We start from the raw sequence: 20,039 nt of genomic DNA on the forward strand, positions 1-20,039 counted from the left end.
TTGATTGCAAAGCGCCGAAGGATTGCCCTTGAGCGTCACAGAGCAGAAAACAAAGCAAATTATGTGAAAGAATTATTTTTTTGTAAATCTCAAGGCACTTATAAACACAAAACCACGGTACGGTGGAGAAGATTGAGAACATGAGAAATGGGTGAAAATGCAAGACAACGTTTACAGTAAATGACCAAATATGGTCACAATTCTCTGTAAATGTTTAAGTTTTCTGATCTGCCAACAGAACACATTTGTTTCTGTATGACATCATCCCGTAGAAATGTTCCACATTTGTTTGGGGAAATGGATTTAAGCAATTCCGAAAGACAAAGTTGTAACTTTCCCTTCCCTGTCTGCAACAAACAGGGATGCAGTGACATGCTAACATAACAGAATTACCTTAAAGCAGCACGGCTTCTCTCTCCACGCCATTCTCATTTTCGTATTTCCCAGATAAACATCAATCCTATGAGCCGCAGTGTAGAAAACCCCCGCGTTTGCCCGTGATACCTGCTGCTCTTCCCTCAACTCCCAGACGTGACCTTCCCAGCAAACTTTAATCCCTCCCTCACAAGAGAATGCAGTTACATACTGGTCTGGTTTCTATAGGGATTTTGTACTTTGCCCCCACTCGTCTTTTTGCACCCTCTCACTCACGGATCCAGCCACCGGAACCACCACCAAAGCACGCCATAATTCGTAGATTTTACATATGCTTTTTAAAACCAGTCTTCCAAAATAAATGAATTGCATTGTGCAAAACGACAACAATTAACACTTGCGCAATGCGCATTCTGGTCAGTTTTTTGTCGATTTCTCCATCCTGCACATATCTGAACATAGAGTTCTGAGTTCAGCTTCATATTAATTGGAATCCAATTCCGCCTCTCGGACATACTACTGCGAGTGTCTTTATTTGTCCGAGTGTTCATGGAAATGTTTCCATTATAAATGCATTCGACCGCCCAGTCACCAATTTCATAATACACTGCCAACAACAAGCCCGCAACAAGTGTAAAATCCGTTATGGAATAGATGCAATGCAAAGACCCGGTTGCACATTCTAGTCCAGTCCAACATTGATAGACAACTCTTAACTAATTACCTAAAGATATTCTGAAAGCAGGTAAACTTGCTTTTAATTATAAAAAATTGTAAATACTGAATGTGTGTTTTAACAAGGTCAATTCCTCAACAAGGTAGTCAACCTACATTGAAATAGGACTGTCAGTAGGATTTAGCACTCAAAATTCCTCACCAATAAAATGACCCAAAGAATTTAGGGGCCTTGTGATGCTAATCATATCTACTCTAATTCTATCGTTATTCAATCTAACCTAACAGAGGGCACATGGGCTTAGCAATGTCTGATATTCATGCAGCCAACTGCAGTCTGTCATAGTGAGATGCATCAGTCGGTCTGCAACATAATTTTCTGTGTTCTTCCGCTCTCAATAGCCCATGGACTAGGGGACCCATCTGTGCGCGCTTTATCCGTGGGATAGATGAGATACTGTCAGAGCGGTAATTCAGGCATCTGATGTACAGTCTCCTGGGAGACACAAGAGCCGCCGGATGACAAGTAAACGCAGAAAACACGGTCCGCTGCGCTGCTAATCCTGCTGGGCGGCTCGTCAAGCCACAGGAATCCTTGCTGCTCCACTGCTGGCTGTGGCCGGCAGCCCTTGCAAAACTGGTGCAAAACTGACCAATCAATCAAGCAATCAAGCAATCAATCAAACTTTATTTGTATAGTGCATTTTACAAAGGGTTTGTCACAACATGCTTTACATGTGTTTACCCTGGCCTAAGCCGCCCCGGAGTGGAAAGGAAACGCTCCCTGGAAGACATGTAGGAAGAAACCTTAGAAGGAACCTGACTCAGTTGTGGGGGGGGGGGGGGGGGGCATCCTCCTCTGGCCGGCTCAGAGTGTGGGCTTGCAAATACAAAACAAGCCCGTTTTGGACAGGCTGCACGAAGCATCCAAAAGTGGCGGTCCAGGGGTGGGTTGGCAGGCTGGAGAGGTGGACACACAGGGGGCAGACGGTATACTTCGGGGTGACTCGGGGAAGGGGGCCAGTTGCCCCATTGGGGAGATTGGGAAACAAAGAAAAGAGAGTTAGGAGGAGGAGATGTGGGTAGAAAAGAAAGAAACAATGAGTGCAGTGGGCAACATATAACCCCTGCCAGGACTTAACGATGGCAGCATAATTAGTAGGACAGAGACAGAGAAACCGTACATGAGAAAGGAAAGAAACCTACTGTATGCACCATAGCTGAATTGACCATACAGTTGGATCATATTGCTCCATATTGTAAAATGATGAACCCCAGGGGAAGTGTTATTGAAATTAGCCAAGCCAATGTATGCGTCCAACCAACATTTGTTGATTTGTATTTGCTAAATAACAGGGCCCCAGTGCCCTTGACTTTTTGTCATCACCCCCTCCAAATAGAGATAAAGATACAGAGAGAGTTTTCAGCACACAAGGCAATTAAAGAATGGTAAACTGTCTCAATTAATTATCTGGCCACTGGAGCACTTCTTATTCCGACTCAACAGCTTCAGGCAGAGTCAGAGACACAAAGAGCTTCTTTTTTTATAAAGCCTCATTAAAACGAGCTGGAGATCCTTCTGCCATGGCCAAGTCATCTGTAATGAATGCACTCAAGGAAAGCAGTACAAAGGAAACTCATACTTAGAGAGAGACAGAGAAAGAAAAAAGAGTGAGAGAAAAAAACTGAATGAAAGAGACAGAGGGAGCTGTGTGTTTATCTGTCCACAGATAATGTGATACTAGAAAACGTTCTGAGCATTTAAGGAATACCAACTGCTGACTACATGCATTTACTCTTAGAGAAAACAGATGGTCTGATAAACATATTGTTTTCTGTGCCAGGTCTGATTCAAAAGCCATTTCAAAAGATAATGTCAAGCAGTATGGATGCAAAAAGTAAAAAAAAGAAGACTTTTTGCAGAACCTGTGCAATTGCTCCTGGGAACACCCTTGAGTGAGTATAGACTGAACTGCACATGAAAATACCAACCACATCATTACAGTAAGCATGAGAGCCACATCATAGACATAAATTAAGCCACATACCTCTAATTTACCATTTATTTTTACAATTCAGCATTGGCATATCACATATGCACATAATGTCTAAACAATTTCACCAGAATCCATTGTACAAATAGTTGTTTAGGCCATATAATGCAAAACTTTAAGGCATTATAAAATCCGAGACACTGCCATATAGGAGTATCACAATATAATACAATAGTATAATAGCGTCATATGAGTGAGTTCCCAATGCGTAGGATAGGGTGGTTGGATTGTCTTGTTCAGGCTATCACCTCAATGGTTCCTCCAAATAATGTACCTGAGCCCTACCACTTCCACTGTCAGGCATCGTTAGCACAGCCCGTACCTCTGCTGCGTCTGCACTGACTCCCCTGGCCACAGGTTTGGGTGAGGCAGGGGTGATCCAAGAGACACAACTGCCGAGTCCCAATTGGTGAGAAAAAAAAGATGAAGTAAGACAGATAAAATACAAGCGCTAATAAAAATGGGGAACATGCTGAGCACCTTCCTTGGACTACACTCCTCCTGGCTATCAGAAATCTTGCTCCGCTGTAGAGGAAAACAACGCAGCCCAGACTAAATAGCACTCCAGGGGGAGGATGCCTGTTAGGAAAATCATGAAACAAAAACATGTGGCTTTTCTGCATTCTGAGCGCAGCTTACCTCAAAGCTGAACACTCTTTTTTCCCCCTCTCGATGTGGTTGAACGGATTTGACCGAGTCATAACAAAACATACAATTCCAAGCATCCTCTTGTGTTATCAAAGGAAAACATGTTCCTATAATGTTGCGTATGTCATTATACAACCTGAGATGAGTTGGATTAATCAGACAGCTGCACTTAATCACATATAAAGGAGAAAAACAGGCGTTTGAAATAGGTACTTGAAAGAAAAGACTCTTTTTTTAGTGACTGACTGATCCCATTAGTAACAGAATTTGGCACAATGAAACCAGATTGGCTGTCCTTGCTTTCTTTCCAGGGGGAAGCCAGACAACGGACCTATAAGGAAGCAAGGCAGGAGTTTCTGTTCAAATGAGCGACAGCAAACAGATTCCCCAGAGCATAAGAGCTCTACCATCACCGCCCCTCTAACCACGTTTCCGACCCACACCTCACCAACATATTCAAACACAGGGCATGTCCTGTTTCTGCTACAGTTACTTTCGGCACATTCCATTCAGAGCACAGCCACAGCATGTTTGTATTCACTGTAAGTAAATCTGGAAATTTAAAAAAGTTTTTGAAAAATAATTTTTTGGTGTCCAGCGCAGGGCTGCACATATCCACTTCTCACAGCTGCGTTCATGCATGAACCCCACAGCAGAACTGAGTGTAGGAGTGTAGACATCTGTGGTTCTCCTCTGAAACATGTGGCTTCACCAGTACTTCTTGTCACACCCCAGACTACAGCTAAGAGTCGGAGGAAGACCTGTCTTATGCGGCTTTGGCATGCGGTCTACAGGTGGCCAGTGGGGGTCACTAGAAAGCGGTGAAACATGGACCCCCAACTGACTGAACCCTCCCAACAACTGGGCAACGTAATCACCAACTGCGTGTCACCCCATGGCCACAGTCAGCACTGGCACGGTCCGGATTCAATCCAGGGCCTTGACCCAACAGAGTATCACCAGCAACCGGATGGAGTTGGAGGTGGAGAGCGCTGAAGCTGCAGGGACAGTGGTTTAGCTAACGGGCTTCGTGTCCATGTTATATTGGCACCATTTGCCTCAGCGTTTCATCCAGTGCCCAGGAGGATCCTGCCAGTCTGGGTATGGTGCAGCAGGAAAGTGACGAACACGAACATCCCAAAGCACATGGTTCTTCTCATCACAGATGAAGTCAAAGCCATGTCATTACTGGGGGGCCCGCATGAAGACGTGCCTGTGCTTCGCTCTCAGGCTTTTTTTTTTTGGTAAAGATTTCTGAAGGATTATATTTCTCACTGTGATTTGACAGCTCCACGATTTCCCCCAACAGCTGTGCGCAATGGAAAGAAAACACAGCCCATGCTATTGTTGATCTATAACCAAAGCCTAAACTTGATACTTCTGGAATTCATGCTTTTCCTGGCTGGCTTTGCCTGAAGTGTTTCTTTAGTTCCTATTTAAGTGAATGCCTTTTCTTGTGTCCAATACATGAGAAAATCTGTGCTGCCCAAAAACCTGAAAACAATCGTGTCACACCAATGCTCCAGAGTCATTAAAAATTCCATTCCACACAGTTTGGAAAGGAAGTGGACAGCTATTCACAGATAGTTCTCGTCTTTCTGTAGAGGATTTTTTTTTTTTTTCAAAGAACGACTGGAGAAGTTTGTCTGTCACGCTTTTGTTTCTGTAAATGTGTTTCAGGGCCATCCATCCCCGCGAGCAGCCCCCTCTCAGCACAGGACACCTGCTAAAGCAATTCAGGCAAGGGAAAAACAGCAATAATATCGCCATTGCAACTAGATCTCTTACTAGATTAACTTGCACCAGTGAGAGGCCCCCCATCTGTTATTTTTAGGGACCTTACAAAAGTGACAAAACACCGCAATTCCCAGTGGAGCATCCCTTAAGTCTTCCCCATTACCAGTGCTACAGAATCCTGAAGTGAGGCTGGGTCAAGGGAGCTATGGAAAGAAAAAAGTATGTGGGGGTAGTTGCATTGCCTTTGCTGCAACAACATTGTTTCTTCGCATAGTGACCTTGACTGCATTAGTGCCGACAGTGGCCAGCAGCCATACATTGTTGAGGAGAGGGGGGAGGGGATTTTGGTGGGCAGGGAGTTTACTGTCTCTTCACAGCGGAGCTTGGGATAAAATAGACAGGGACTGCTGTAGTGGTGGGACAGGGTTATGAATAGGACTGAGCTTTCCAAACTGGGAAAGAGAAGAAAAGAAAAACAGTTTTTTAAATATAAAAAACCACCCCTGAGGATGAAAACTAGAAAAAAAGAACAACTGAGTGCTATAGCCTGGACGAGTAGTCAAGTCAAGATTTCCAGTATGATGAGTTATACAATATGTATAAAGCACTTACTATATGCCTGTGACTGAGGAACTGGTTCCAAAGTGTCATAAGATGCAGGACAGAGCTTCCTCCAGAAGACGCACCTGGCAACTTGCCACGCCCAGCATCTGTTACAACATCTGGTGCGACTCATGTAAAAAGAGTTCACCAGTCTCGCATCACAGTGACAAAATTGCTCTTTTTTTTTCAGTGAAAATTGTAGCCACAGACAAGCCACATATATGTACACAGAAATATATTGCCAGGACTGTTTGACCTAACAGAACTTTTTGAATGTTTTTGTCCTAATCTGCTATTTTACGCCAGATGCATCATCATGTGGGGGTAGGATGGGGGATGGATGAGGACTGAGATTCCGTCATGGCAACACAAACAAATACTCGAGCCTGTGACCCACAGAACAGGATTAGAACAAGCCTCTCTGCAGGGCCTACAACACTCAGAAAATGCCTACTATCTGAAGAGCTGCTACGCCCAATGTAAGCCTTCCACCTCCTATGGGGGCAAAATAAATCTTTTCTCTCCCTCAATCTCAGTTTGGAATGGAAATTTAGAGTTTTAGGGTTTATTCCCCCTCAGAACGCCAAAGGGTACATAACATTGTACCGTACTGTGAGAATATGGTTTAAAATGATTTGCTGCTATATTGCACTTGACAGATATAATCACAAAAGGAAGTGGAAACCAGAAGCTTAATCAATCCGCACGCTGAAACTGATTGGACCCATGAGTTACTAGGCGCTCCTCGCGGCTGTTAGCTGCGCCTCAACACCAAAGGGGGCGGGTCTCTGTCATGTTTCGTTCTGAACCTTAATTCTAATCGGTGTTGTGTTCAAATACAGTAATGACCCATCGCGAATTATGTAACAAATTTATGAGATAATACACAACTGTAATAACCTGAAAACAAGCTATCAATAGTAACCGCACTAAACATGCAAAATTGATCAACGGCGTCAATCATATTTATTCACGAATTACCTTTACATCAAAATAAAAATAAATAAATAAAAATAAATAACATTTTGAAGACCCAAAAAAAAAAAAAAAAACTACACGGAACCTGGTGAAAACCACGGTGGTCGAGACAGACTGTTATCTTTCATCCACTGGCTCTGACTGGAGTTTCCAAACAGCCATAATAACTACATCGCCTCCCCAGAGGATCCTTGACGAGGAGCCCTACAACGCTCTGGTAGCCTAGCTTGTTTTGAGTTGCACCCCACTGTCCTTATCGAGACAAGTCCACAGTAACCCTGAAGAAGAGCTGTGGCAGACACAGCCTCGCTATGACCTCGCAAACCCAGGATATTTACCATAAAAAATATGACTTTTCCGAATATTTTCCAAATATATTTTAATACCTTACTCCCCTATGTATATCTGCAGATGTCAGACACAGACGTGGGTACAGATAATGGCTATAGGCTACATATGGAAGAGGACCGGGAATGCTGGTGTTAACTCTGCAAAGAGGCTATGAATAAGCAGGCTACGTAATATACGCGTCCTGACACAAACTGGGCATTCTCAAATTGCGTTAAAAATATTTTGCATGTTATATTCAATCTAATAAACAAACCCTATAACAAGTTAAAGTGCGCCCCCTTGTATCCTTATAAAGTAGCCAACGATATCTCCACTTATCTGAACCCGACGGGTTTTTTGTTTTTTTTTTAACCAAACAGACAGCTACGTTACCATTTTACCATTTATTACGCGTCATAAAAAAAAACAACACAGCACCAGTGATCTTCGATAAAATACAAAATGTATCATCTTGACCCTTACAATAATTAAATTAGCAAATTCGTTGCTATTTTATCACTTTGACACTTTCATCCCGCTCCCCCTCGTTAGTATTTCACGCATGAATAACATATTATAACATTGGAAAAACTTTGGCGTAAAGTGATCTGTCCTACTTCAGTGAAGTTAATTCTAATAATACCCTGAAATAATGCCGAACTAGCTGTAAGATCTTTGATTTAGTACTAGCCTGTGAAACAGCGTGAAATCATTTTATAAGCATTTCCACGCCTTTGGGGAGTAAAAACAAAAAAGATAATGCACTCACCTCTTGTTTTTTTCTGGGTTTTCTTACGTTTTTGTTGTTCAGAAATCCATTGCTTGTCTTTGCTCCCCGTGTCTGCACAAGTTCTGGCTTAACTGCACCGGCAAGAATCTTTTTTGGATCGCAACAATGCCGAAGGAGAAAAAAAAAAAACAGGAAGCGATGACGACTGCTCAGTGAAAGTATCATATATTTCCAAGGCATTGGAATATGATCATTTCATGAGGGCCGAAGTGCACTCAGCCCACCGAATAGACTGGTTTCTTTCCAACTTCACATTTAACGCAAGATTTACTATTTAAATTTATTGCAGCAGGGTTAGAATGACGGACTAGGCTACACACAAATGCAGCAGGTAACTATTTACTGACAAAATATGGGCGTCATCATATTTTAAATGTCTGTTAAACAAGAACGGGTTTTAAGACGACATATCTAATAAAACGAATACCCTGCACAAAAATAAAGGTAATTCACGAGCCCAGCATGTTAGGCGATGTTTAGAAAAGCAAACTATGACCAAACTAAATTAAAGATGTTTTTATTTTCCTTTCATAATACTGTGATCTCTTTTTATCTCACGGTTTTACTTTAAATACCGAAATTTACCTTAAATCACCCACAACTGTCACAACAGTGGTCCCCAACCTCGGTCCTGGTGACCCCCTGTGTGCACTGGTTTTCGTTCCAACCACAGTTGCAATATCATAACTTTAACAAGCTGTTAATTTTTCTTAATTATGTGCTTTTATATGTAGGCAAATCATTTTCCCTTTTAAACCATATTAAACCATATAAAAATAAATAAATAAATAAATAAACAAACTGCATGCCGAATAAAAACCGAATGGTCACATGATAGTGGTGTGCCTTATTGCAAACTATTACATCAAAATAATTTGTGGTGAATCAATAGGCTCCTAATTAGGTTGCTGAGCATGTGTTCAGGTTCATTCATTATTTTTAAATTCATTAACACAATGCAGGTTTGCTGTCTTTGAATTCTTCATTATCTACCAAATAGTTTTAGTGACCGTATGTTTACACTTTTCGTCATTTAGGTGCCTTGATGATTCACAACAGTCACAACACAACATTTCATTTGATCAGTTAAATCATTTTGCTACTTCTTTTGATGTAATTGTTAGCAATACATAAACATAACGTGAACGACTTTATGGCATTAATAGACATCTCTGACATAATGTGGCATAAGAGGGTAAATAATCCCTCTAAACATGAAAAGCATCTAATCAAGAAAATTAACATTTTGTTAAACTTCAGAAATTTCAATAAGTGGTTGGAAAAAAAATCAGCATACCCAGGTTGGGAATCACTGGTCTATAGTGTGCAATCACCCCACCTAGTGGACTATATTAGACATTGCAGGAATATCCACCACCGCAGTTAACACACAGCACATGAACGGCCTGGTAGAACCGGGAACAACCGTTTTAAGTGCTTCACAGGTATTGTCACCTTGAAAACGGTGCGGCAGGCGTGAAGGACAGGCAGACAGGGCACAGGAAGTGGATTCAGTCCAGCAACTAACATCCTGTCAGCAACTAACATCCTGTCAGGAACACAAGTAACCATAAGCACCATCATACACTCCCCACTTTCTCTGGAGTGAAAACTCACACACAGGTACATACATCCACAAAAGTTGATTCGGCTATATTGGAATTCCTGCTCTGAATTAGTTCCCCTTTATTTCAGTTACACTAGTTACACTAGTATTACCAGTGACTGCATCTAATTTACAAAAAAAAAATAAAAAAAATCCCAAATCAATGTTGCAAAATACTTGACTTCATGAATTCAACTCTTCCATGCTCCTACTCTGGAATAAGTCTTGTGCTCAGTTGAGCTTAACAGTATCCAAGGTTACCATGGTGAAACACATGTATTTCTTATTGTGTGCACTGTTATCTGAAGCACTTGGTTAATGGCAAACAGCACAAGATAATCAGACAAATATTTTACACTGGTGAAACGTAAGTATAATGGCTCATGAAAATTATGTTTGTCCACAAGCAAAATTTGAAATGAAAAACAGCACACCACTGTGGAAATAACAACATGAGCAAAATGTTCTTTGTACAACACAATTTAATTTCAAATTAGAGGGTATCACAGAAATGATACAAGAACCAAGTTACATTTTAATTCGGATCTCTCAGGATGAGTGTTAACAGCTACATTTATCAGAATTTCCTCTTCCTTTCTAATCCACCAAAGGGTGTCCAATCTAATCTGAAATGGGCTGATGTTGGTGCAGGTTTTTGTTTTAGCCCAGCCTAACTCACTTAACTAATTAACTAATCATGGTCTTCAGTGAAGGCCTTGATAAGCAGAATCAGGTGTCTTAGTGCTAGGCTAAAACACCACCTGCACGGGCGCTTTTTCAGATAAGATTAGACACCCCTGCACTGACTGCAAAACCGCCTACAGAAAGAGCCTGGATGATAATGACAGGTATTGGCATGCTATGGTAGTGTTAACTTTAATGATTATGCCGTGCTGATTAATCTTAATGTTTAGTAACATTTCGGTCAGAAAAATATTGTTTCCGAACGTAACCTTAATAGTCGGGGAAAACACTTGTGCTCATTTTACATATGAACAACGAAATCAAATAAAAGGATTTTTACAAAGTGCAGTTAATGAATCCTGTATAGGTAAACACAACAGATCAAACAGGAAATCACTTTTTGGATCATTCACACATTAAGCTGCCCCAGTGAGAGATCACAAATAGATTATAAATATTGTTAATGCATTGTCCACATGTATTTTTCAGTAGTTTCATCACCGGGTTTATTGTATACAGCATCCGTAACATTGAGAACGAGAAGAAATATTTACTTACTGACTCGAAACCATCCAAACAGTCATTGAGTGTGAACGAGACACAGGAAGTCATGACACCATCCGGACTGATATCAGATTACTTGGCAAAATGTTATTCAAATACTGTACATCTTTAAGTTAAAGTTAATTTTCTACAATAACTCCTGCGCATGCAAGCATATCCGCAAAAAGATATAGTACATTTAATTCATAGATTCAACATCACGTTTTGGGGAAAATGGAGTGTAGATGCTTGGAATATTATTATTATTTTTTTTTTTTTTTTTACAAGCACTCAAGACATCCACAAAATACTGCAGATGCTAGACTTGTGCACACTGACGTCTGCTCAAACTGAGCAGTGCTCCAGTCCGGGTCTGGTGTTGGTAGTACCGTTTTCACAGACTGCATGGGAAAACACGGGCGTTCACTCCATTATGCGAAAAACGATCCGTAAAGTATGTAAACACCCTTGATCTATTCAAGCTGGAGGGACTGAATTCTCCCATTTTGTGGGGCCATACAAGTCCTGCCGAGATCAAATTTTGGCCAAACGCTCACAAATTTCAAAAACTGAAAAACCAAACGCAAACGCACTTCATTAGAGCAGTGGCATGGGTCTGAATTTAAAAGTGTGTGTGCGTGTGTGCGCGTGACTGTTACTTGGTGGTCGGGGATGCTGGAATGCACTTTGTCACTCATCAAAACTGGGGAACAAATTATTTTCCCCAAGAAGTGAGAGGGACAAACCCCCCCCTCCCCCTGCCAACGTCCCCCATAATGTACATCTGTGTATGAGGCTTGAACTTTGAACTTTGGAGTGCTAAACTACAAACTGAGGAGAATAAACTCATAACACATTACTGGGGAACACCTGTCACACACTGCACTGTACATACATGTTCTCTACATAAACAGTAAAGATCAAGATGTAAAAAAAAAAACACTCATGAGGATTTCAGACTGGGAGGTAAACGGCGGTCGGGGGGAGGGGCAGGAAAGACCCGGTCACAGTGATGTCGCTTCTCTGGAGGGACTCGGGCAGGCCGGGGGCAGTGGGCAGTGGGGCGGGGCTTAGCTGAGCACCACGTGCCGGTCGAACACGGACTTGCGCTGCTCCTGCACCTGCCGTTTCCAGCGCTGCTGCGCGTGCTCCACTTTGTTCAGCATGTTGGACCGTGACCGCGACCGTGAAAGCACGTCATGTGCATTGGCGAAGGGCTGCTGGTCCTGGAAACCAAGACAAAAAAAAACATTTTAGATACAGACAAGCGCAAAGCACACTTGGGCTCTATCATATTAGTGCGATGAGGGCTGTGCACTTTCTGAGGCGCACATATTTATGTATTTACTCCTAAGTAAAAAGATCAAGCAGCACACTAATGCATCCCACCTGGCAGATGTACTCCTAAATTATTTTTCAGGAGCAAATTCCCCTCAAATTGGAGCACTGTAGAACCATGGCAATGTCATTAGTTAATTAGTAACAGACCACCTGGCTACAGCCCAGCATCCGAGGTCACAGTGTTTACAGTCCAGGAAAAGAACACTCAGAATGCCAGGGCAGTATCATGGGTCACATGACCTCCGCCTGTGTCACATCCCTGCCCCAGAGCAGGACCCAGGGCGTGAGGCAGAGGAACCAGGGCGGGCCTGAAGAGGGACGGGGGCGTGAACCACGCAGCCAGGCACGTACCCCTACGTCGTCATCGCTCTGGATGAGCTGCGAGTGTCCGAACAGCCGCCTCTTGAGCACGGGCTCCAGCAGGGTCAGGTACACCATGTAGAGGAGGAGCAGGCCCAGGATGGACAGGTAGATGATGATGGTCACCTGACACACAGTGCAGGGGGACATTGGGCCAGTTACGGGGGTAAGCACTACCCGGGATGCACTGTATGCTGCTCACATCATACACAAACCTGAGAACCTAAATAAAGACCTGTGCATCCGCATTTATCCCACTTCTCCCTTCTTAAATTCTGGAAAGCCCAAACGACCCGTTCTTTAGCGGGATACACATGACCCGAGAGTCCAGATTTGTCATAAACTTTAAAGTTTTAACTGCGACTACTCAGAGTAGACCACAATGCTCTATTCTGGACTGCAGGCCTCAATAATCTGCAACAGTATATGGTGGTTTTTAATGCAGCTTCCAAATAACTGGCCAGTGAAGGCTCCACTAGATGGTCTGTTAAAGCTATAACCTACTTGGATTTGCACTGTAGATGATTTCAATACTTGCTTTTATTTATCATTGTATCATGAATAATATCACCATTTAATTCTGATTGATGCGTTATGGCAATACTGTTAATATTAATGGCAACTAGTCCACAATGGTTGACATTGGTGTGTATGCATGTGTATACAGACCTTCTAAATGCTTAGTGTAGCAAAAGGTTCTGAAAATGAGCCAAATTACTGTTAAGAGTTGCCATGCAACTCCAGTTATCTCTTCTGTCATTCCAACAGCACTCTGACAAAGCCAGCTGTGCATTAAATATTAATATCAAGAGTGTGTGTTCAATGAACAAATGACCTATTAACAAGAACAAATGACTTATTAACAAGAACCTGCGGTAAATGCGAGCATGCTAAAGTCCTAAATGGCCTCTTACTTTAATTGTGCTGGAGCTTCTCTCCTCGTATTTGCACTCGCACCGCAGACAGTAAGCCTCCACATCCTTGCCTTCCACTGGCATGGGCTCCACCACGTGCAGGCAGTTACTGAACGGACGCAAAAGCGCGTTAGAAAAACCGCATAAAAAGGAGGAACACGTAACAAGTACAATCTCCTTCACCCATAACATGCTCCTATGAATGAGGGTGGGCCTATGGCATCAAACATGTGGAATAAATATTATGAACTAAAAATACAGCTAACTTGAATTTCTAGATGGAACTTTTAAAATAACATTCTCCAGATATGTGCATGTTGGGATTGCGTGGGTGTAATTTTAATTTATGGAACATTCAACAATTGCATGTCTCAGTTTTATGGATACATTACCAAAACTGAAATTTCTTGACTAACATCGTAATTGTAAAAGTGCGGAGAAAACGTGCATGCAAGAACTGTGATTTTGAATAACAACAATAGAGTTTAAATCAAGTTATTCAAATCACACATACCAGTCCTTCAGTGACACGTTTTGATTGTAGATCTGTCCCAACACATCTTTGTAAGGTGGGCAAATGCATTTACACCTGATATCTTCAGAATTCTGCAAGGAAGATAACGAGTCAAGACAGCAACCAGGGCTCGGCGTGGGTTCATCTACAGCAGTGGTAACCAACCCTGTTCCTGGAGATCTACTATCCAGTAGGGTTTCACTCCAATCCCAACAAAGCACACCTCGACAGCTAGAGATCTTGTCGAGCGTTTAATTAGTAGAGTCGGGGAGTGTCAAATTACGGATGAAATGAAAACCTACACCACAGTAGAACAGATTCAAGACCATTCAAGGTGAAACGTAGCAACAATACTCAATAGGGCTAGCGCTGAATCAGATTAATTAAAACGTTGAAATTATATCATTATTTTAGGTAACGTCAAAAACGCTGGTGACGCTACACTGCATCTTGGTTTAAATTACGTCAAGTAGCTTCTACCTTAACACCTAAAACATACACGTCTTCAGTCAAGTTGGTGTTCTAATATGCATTTAGCCTATATAGCGCCTGCGTAGCTAAATAAAACTGAACGCGTGACGTCTCAAAATAAGCATTTGATATGGATAAAAGCAGTCCACTATTTGGTTATATTATTTTGGTAGCGAGAGAGCTAGCTCGTTTTAGCTAGTTGCTATCATAACTAGCAAAGTTATCTCGTTGGCAACGATAGTCTAAGCAAAGCCAGAACGACTATTAACGATGTCGACAGGACAATCGTAACACTTCGTTTCGTTACTAGTTCGTTAGCCCAATTAGTATGTCATAGAGTTACTGTCCACAAAATATAACTACGTAGCTAGCTAGCTAACAAAGCATACTGTTACATGTTTGGCAGAAAGCTAGCATTATCGATGCACGCAGACGCTGCTGTACCTTGGCGTTTGTTGTTCGTGATGACAATAAAAGCAGAAAACAGACTGAAGAAAAAACCTGGAGACAGAGTACGATCCGGGACATAATTCGACGGTATTTAAACAGCAGATAGGACCGAGTCGTTGCTATTAACTAGCTACATGTATATCCTTATTCAATAAATTGTTAGCGTGATCTGTCAGTGCATTACTTTTCGATAGTCGCCTGATCAGCTGACAGCTTGCACAATGAAACGCTTCCTGTCCCCGTGTATAACCCTTCCGCTGGAAACAAGGAGCAATTGCCCTAGTGAAATGCACAACAGAACCGACGAAACAGTACCAAAGACCGTAAATTTAGGGGAGGGGAATGCACTCTAGAGGAAGGCTTTGCTTAAACATTTGGCTGTGTGCTGGTACATCTCATCTCCATGATAAAAGCATGCGTTGTGATAAACAATCAGGGACACAGTCACAACTGGCACAGTCAGGATTTTGTTCCAGACCATCGGGCAAGTCATTGCACTTGAAAACAACTATTTTGATTTGTTAATTGGTGTGCAGTGTACAACACAGTGTAATAAATCCAGCTTGAACATTTATATTATTTATGGTCTTCTGTCATCATCATCATCGTTATCATGCCATTATCATTATTTATTGATTTAAGCACAGGTAATATAACAAGAATGTCTGAAGATTTAAATATTTGCCACTAGAGGGCAATATAAGACAGGCCGTGTCTCCGAATTCTTTTGCCAAATGCACGATACACCAGGGATATTTTTGTAGTTCATAGACTTTTTGAGGAATAAATCTTGTTTCAAGATTCATGAGTATCTTACACTGAAATTGGACAGTGTATAGAAAGGTGGGGGGGGGGGGGGGGGGGGGGGGGTGGTCTTTTTTCCAACCTGCTGAAATGTCACTTGGTGGTAGTTTGTTTTTTTAGGAACACCCAGAGCAATATAATTTATCACAAGTATTGAAGTGTGTATTTGCTGGGAGACATCTGTTGCTACTCAACCATCTGTTAAACTCTATAGCATCACACAATAAACCATTAAAAACCCAAGGAGCAAGAAATCTGTGGGCTGCCCCCCATCTCTCTCTCTCTCTCTCTCTCTCTCTCTCTCTCTCTCTCTCTGTTCTCATGCTGTCTTTGATTGCTCTTGCATTCTCCCTGCTTAACGCATCTCCTTTTCCCTGCTCACCCTCTCCCTCTCTTCCCTCATATGCCCTGTTTGTGCTTCTTTGTCCATGCTCCCTCTCTGTTCTGCCCCTAGACTTCCTCCCCACCCTCGTCCTCTTGCTTTCTTCTCTGCCTCCGTTTTCTCTCCAAGCCTTTTTCTCAGTCTTTGGAGCCTCAGCTTTGTGGGGGTTTGCTGTACATGGCAGGGTGTTCAAGCGTGACACAGAGCATGAAAGAGAGAGATACAGAAAGGAGCAGAGCTGCCAGTTTCACACCTGTTTTCTCCAGAGCTCATGGATGAGATGGTGCCAGGATCCATGTAAAATGCCCATAGTAAAATCTTCAAACAGGCTTATTTGGAGACTCAAAGGAAATCAGTTCATCATCATCCAACTCTTCAAATAATAACTATCTACTAATTTCCCAAGATTTCTCCTTTCTGGGAATTGGCGGTGAATGGTTCCCTATGGTTTGCATGAGTGTTTTCTCAAGAATAGTAGTCCCCGTCCTCATAAATCATTTATTACCAATGTGCATTGAAGTGTTTGGTGGACTGCAGCCTATCAGTGAGGTAACTGGTGCAGTGATGCAGTTCTTTTGACTCAGTGGGTGTGGCGTAATGGCAAAGAGATTTTCACTTTCATTTTGTCACGCTAACATTAATATTCCAAAGATATTAGATGATTTTCAGAAGAGCCTTCATTCCAGAGTTGGCGAGATGAAAATAAATAATCCATAATCTCCAGATAAAGATTCAATAACATGTCAGTATTCATGTAATCTCTGGTACTGATACTGCAATACCCTGGTGGGGGTGTAACAATCATCAGTGGATCAAAATGGCGGGGCCCTCAGTGTCAATCAACTTGACTATTCCCAACTTCCCAGTTCAATTAGTGCAAGACAAAGGGGCATGGTACGATGACAGCAACTGATAACTGTATATTCAGAGTTTTTGTCTTTTTTTTTGTTTTTTTAAATATTCTTGTCATCTTGTTGCCGACTTGTCAGATGTTTGAGTCACTGCAGATGCTTAATTCACACTCTATATGCAATACTTGTGAGTGTTAATTACTGCAAATGAGGCAAGCGATCTTTCTGACACATGAAGTCAGAATTGAATTTTGTCAAAAATCTGCAGTTCATTTACATACATTCTGGGGGTCAAGGAATAACCATTACACATTGATTCAGTCTGTAATCTCACAACAAGTAGATGCCACTGCATATTAAAGCTATAGTGGGAATGGGAGTATAAAAATCAAATCACAAACAAAAAACAGCAAGCAAAAATGTTGTAAAAAAAATGAATGAGTAAAAATTTAAAGCTGATTGCAGCACATCTGCAATGAAAAAACATCTTATCAAACCAGGATTATTGTTCAACAGTACAACACAATCATTGTGTTTCATCATTCTCTTGAAAATGAATATTGTTCCCAGTGTTCTCACTGTAAAATTCATGTGTCACTTGTACTACTGTGAATTTCTGCTCTGCCTTCCTCTTCACAGTCTCCACAGACATCCACCCCACTGAAGGGCTTGTGTTTCCAACCAGCACTACCACCATCAACACAACAGGAGCCACAATTCTGACTTAATCCAGCTTTCAGGAGAGTCATCCCCATAATACAGTTTTGGTCTGGTCGGGAATAGCTCTCCACATTTGCTTTACTAAGTAGGTGAATAAGCCCAGCTGTCTCACTCTCAGGATACAGAAGGTATCCCTGAAGATGCCTGACTCTTCTCTGAAAATCGCATCTGACTTTGGGCCTATTCAGTCTAGCCAGTTTCCTCAGAGCAGACTAATTTAAAATGAAATAAAACAACGCACAATGTGATTAAAGCAGTTAGGCTGGGAAGTTTCCCTTCCAAGCCCAAAATAAAGTAGCAGACATTTGACAGGGCTGGTTTCTCTGCTGAGCTACAGTTCACTCCTGTTATAAGCAGTTCATCTGTCACCAAAATTTAGCCTCCATCGCCAAAAACCAGACATTTGCAGTTTCATTTTGACTTATACCTCATGATTCAAAGAACTGTCATGCTTGTCCCTGGATATACTTGCACTGAGGTGTGCGTTTGCTGGAAAAGATGGACAATAAGTTTGAAGCCTCTGTTCATGGCGTTTTCATGCTAAACAGCACCAGGGCCAGTGTGTCAGGGCCAGGTGCCATTTTTCTCTTCTTGTTAAAAGAAGGTAATGTCTGATGAGAGGCAGTGTAGTGCACCGCTACTCCCTGAGCTGTCCTTACTGTGACCTTCAGACTGTAAATAACAGAAACCCAGGGAAAGCATTGGTATCACTATTCTAAGTATTTACAAATAAGCACCACATTGATTTTCTTTTTAGGACATATCAAGAAGACACAAAGTCAGTACTAGTGATTTCCATATGGGTTGTTTACTTGATGTCCTACTGCATCCAATTATAACTCCTTTGTCTGTGGTTCAGCTGAGATATTCTTCACAATAAATTATGTAAAACAACGACATAAACCAATACAGGCACTAAGGGCACTGAATACCCAAATCCAGATATTTAATGGTACAAGAGTGGCAGTGTACACCCATATGAAGCTTATCTTCCTAAAGTTTTATTGACACAGTATGGCGAAGCTTTCTCTGCAGCTGACTCAAAATGTCAGAAAGAAAAATCCAGTGATTGGATTGGACACAAGGAGGCACAGGCAATCCAAACGTTGACCCACCTGCTTGCTAATTGATCATCTTCAGCCAATCTGAATCAGCAGGTTTGCTTTGAAGCAGGAGCAGGTGCATTGTCAAGTTGGCGAGTGAGTGCACTGCTATGTGTATGGCATTTCACACAGGAGAGTCAAAGCTTCGATTTGATTCTAGTCTAGCCCTCTCCATGTGTGCCTACAGGCGTTGTAGACATCCCAGCACCATACCTCTCCATCCTCAAAGCCAGGTCCATTGTTCTGACCCTGCTCCAGCAGTCTTTGGGGCAGCACCTGATTCCAGCACCCCCTGCAGTTAGTGTTACAGCTCCTCCGCTTTTAGAGCATTTAGAATTTTTGTTAATATATATTTTTTGCAGAATAGCAATATATATATATATATATATATATATATATATATATTTCCAAAAATGCTAACGCAAAATGCTATTTTGCTATTTTTTGCTATTCTTTTCCAACATCACACCTCTTCTTACCTTGCTGTTCTATTCCCTGGTGAATTACTCACAGAAGTGAATAATTCACAGTCATTTTTGATGAGCAGCGTCTAGCCACAGATATAAACCTTACTTTTTTTCTCAGTTGCTCTGTTTTCTTAAAACAGTTCTCTTTCCATCATCACTTATCACATTTGTTTGGAACGAATGCCTCCACAAACCCAGGGGGCTGATAAGGCTCCAGTGCCCCTCCCTCCGCGCCAAGTTTTCAGTCTCACAATTCCAGTCCAGAAGTCCAGTGATGTCATTCATCTTCATCTGTGACAGAAAGCACCATAGAAGGGCAAGAGCAGAGAAGCCTTGAACCGTTTACAGCAGGGGTGTTATCAGGGGTGTTAGGTTATCTGGAGTGATTAGTTAATTAGTTGAATCAGGCGTTGTAGTGCAGGGCTAAAACAAAAACCTGCACCCAAACCTGCCCTTCTCAGATAAGATTGGACAACCCTATCCTAAGGGATTCAACAGTCAATGATGATTGGAAATAAAACAAAACACGCTGCAATATAAGGAGCTACTTTCACAATTATAATTTTTTTCTAATGGTGTGCCCTTTAGAAACTTGGGAGTTAAGAACATCAAACTTTAGTATAGCTGTAATCTGGTACC

General features: G+C 41.9%; 2 protein-coding genes across 4 annotated transcripts in view; both read right to left on the reverse strand.

The window, feature by feature from the left end:
• Positions 1-8,353, reverse strand: part of LOC135255579 (DENN domain-containing protein 2B-like) — a 57,392-nt gene extending 49,039 nt beyond the window's left edge. The window contains exon 1 of one of the 3 annotated variants that reach the window (XM_064336935.1): positions 8,170-8,353. Coding sequence is in view for 1 of the 3 variants with exons in the window: in XM_064336934.1 (XP_064193004.1) it covers positions 3,744-3,829 (86 nt within the window). In the remaining 2 variants the exon portion in view is untranslated. Of the gene's footprint in view, positions 1-393; positions 612-3,743; positions 3,933-8,169 lie in introns of those variants that run through there. The other 2 variants (XM_064336934.1, XM_064336936.1) reach the window with 2 other exon arrangements.
• Positions 8,354-10,260: 1,907 nt separating this feature from the next.
• Positions 10,261-15,321, reverse strand: tmem9b (TMEM9 domain family, member B). The gene is made up of 5 exons (XM_064336938.1): positions 15,068-15,321; positions 14,153-14,244; positions 13,639-13,747; positions 12,716-12,850; positions 10,261-12,249 (listed from the first exon to the last, which is right to left on the reverse strand). The coding sequence occupies exons 1-5, from the start codon at positions 15,149-15,151 to the stop codon at positions 12,094-12,096; spliced, it is 576 nt and encodes a 191-aa protein (XP_064193008.1). The 5' UTR covers positions 15,152-15,321; the 3' UTR covers positions 10,261-12,093.
• Positions 15,322-20,039: the final 4,718 nt, after the last annotated feature.

This window comes from Anguilla rostrata, chromosome 5, assembly GCF_018555375.3.
Source record: "Anguilla rostrata isolate EN2019 chromosome 5, ASM1855537v3, whole genome shotgun sequence".
NCBI classification, from domain to species: Eukaryota; Metazoa; Chordata; class Actinopteri; order Anguilliformes; family Anguillidae; genus Anguilla; species Anguilla rostrata.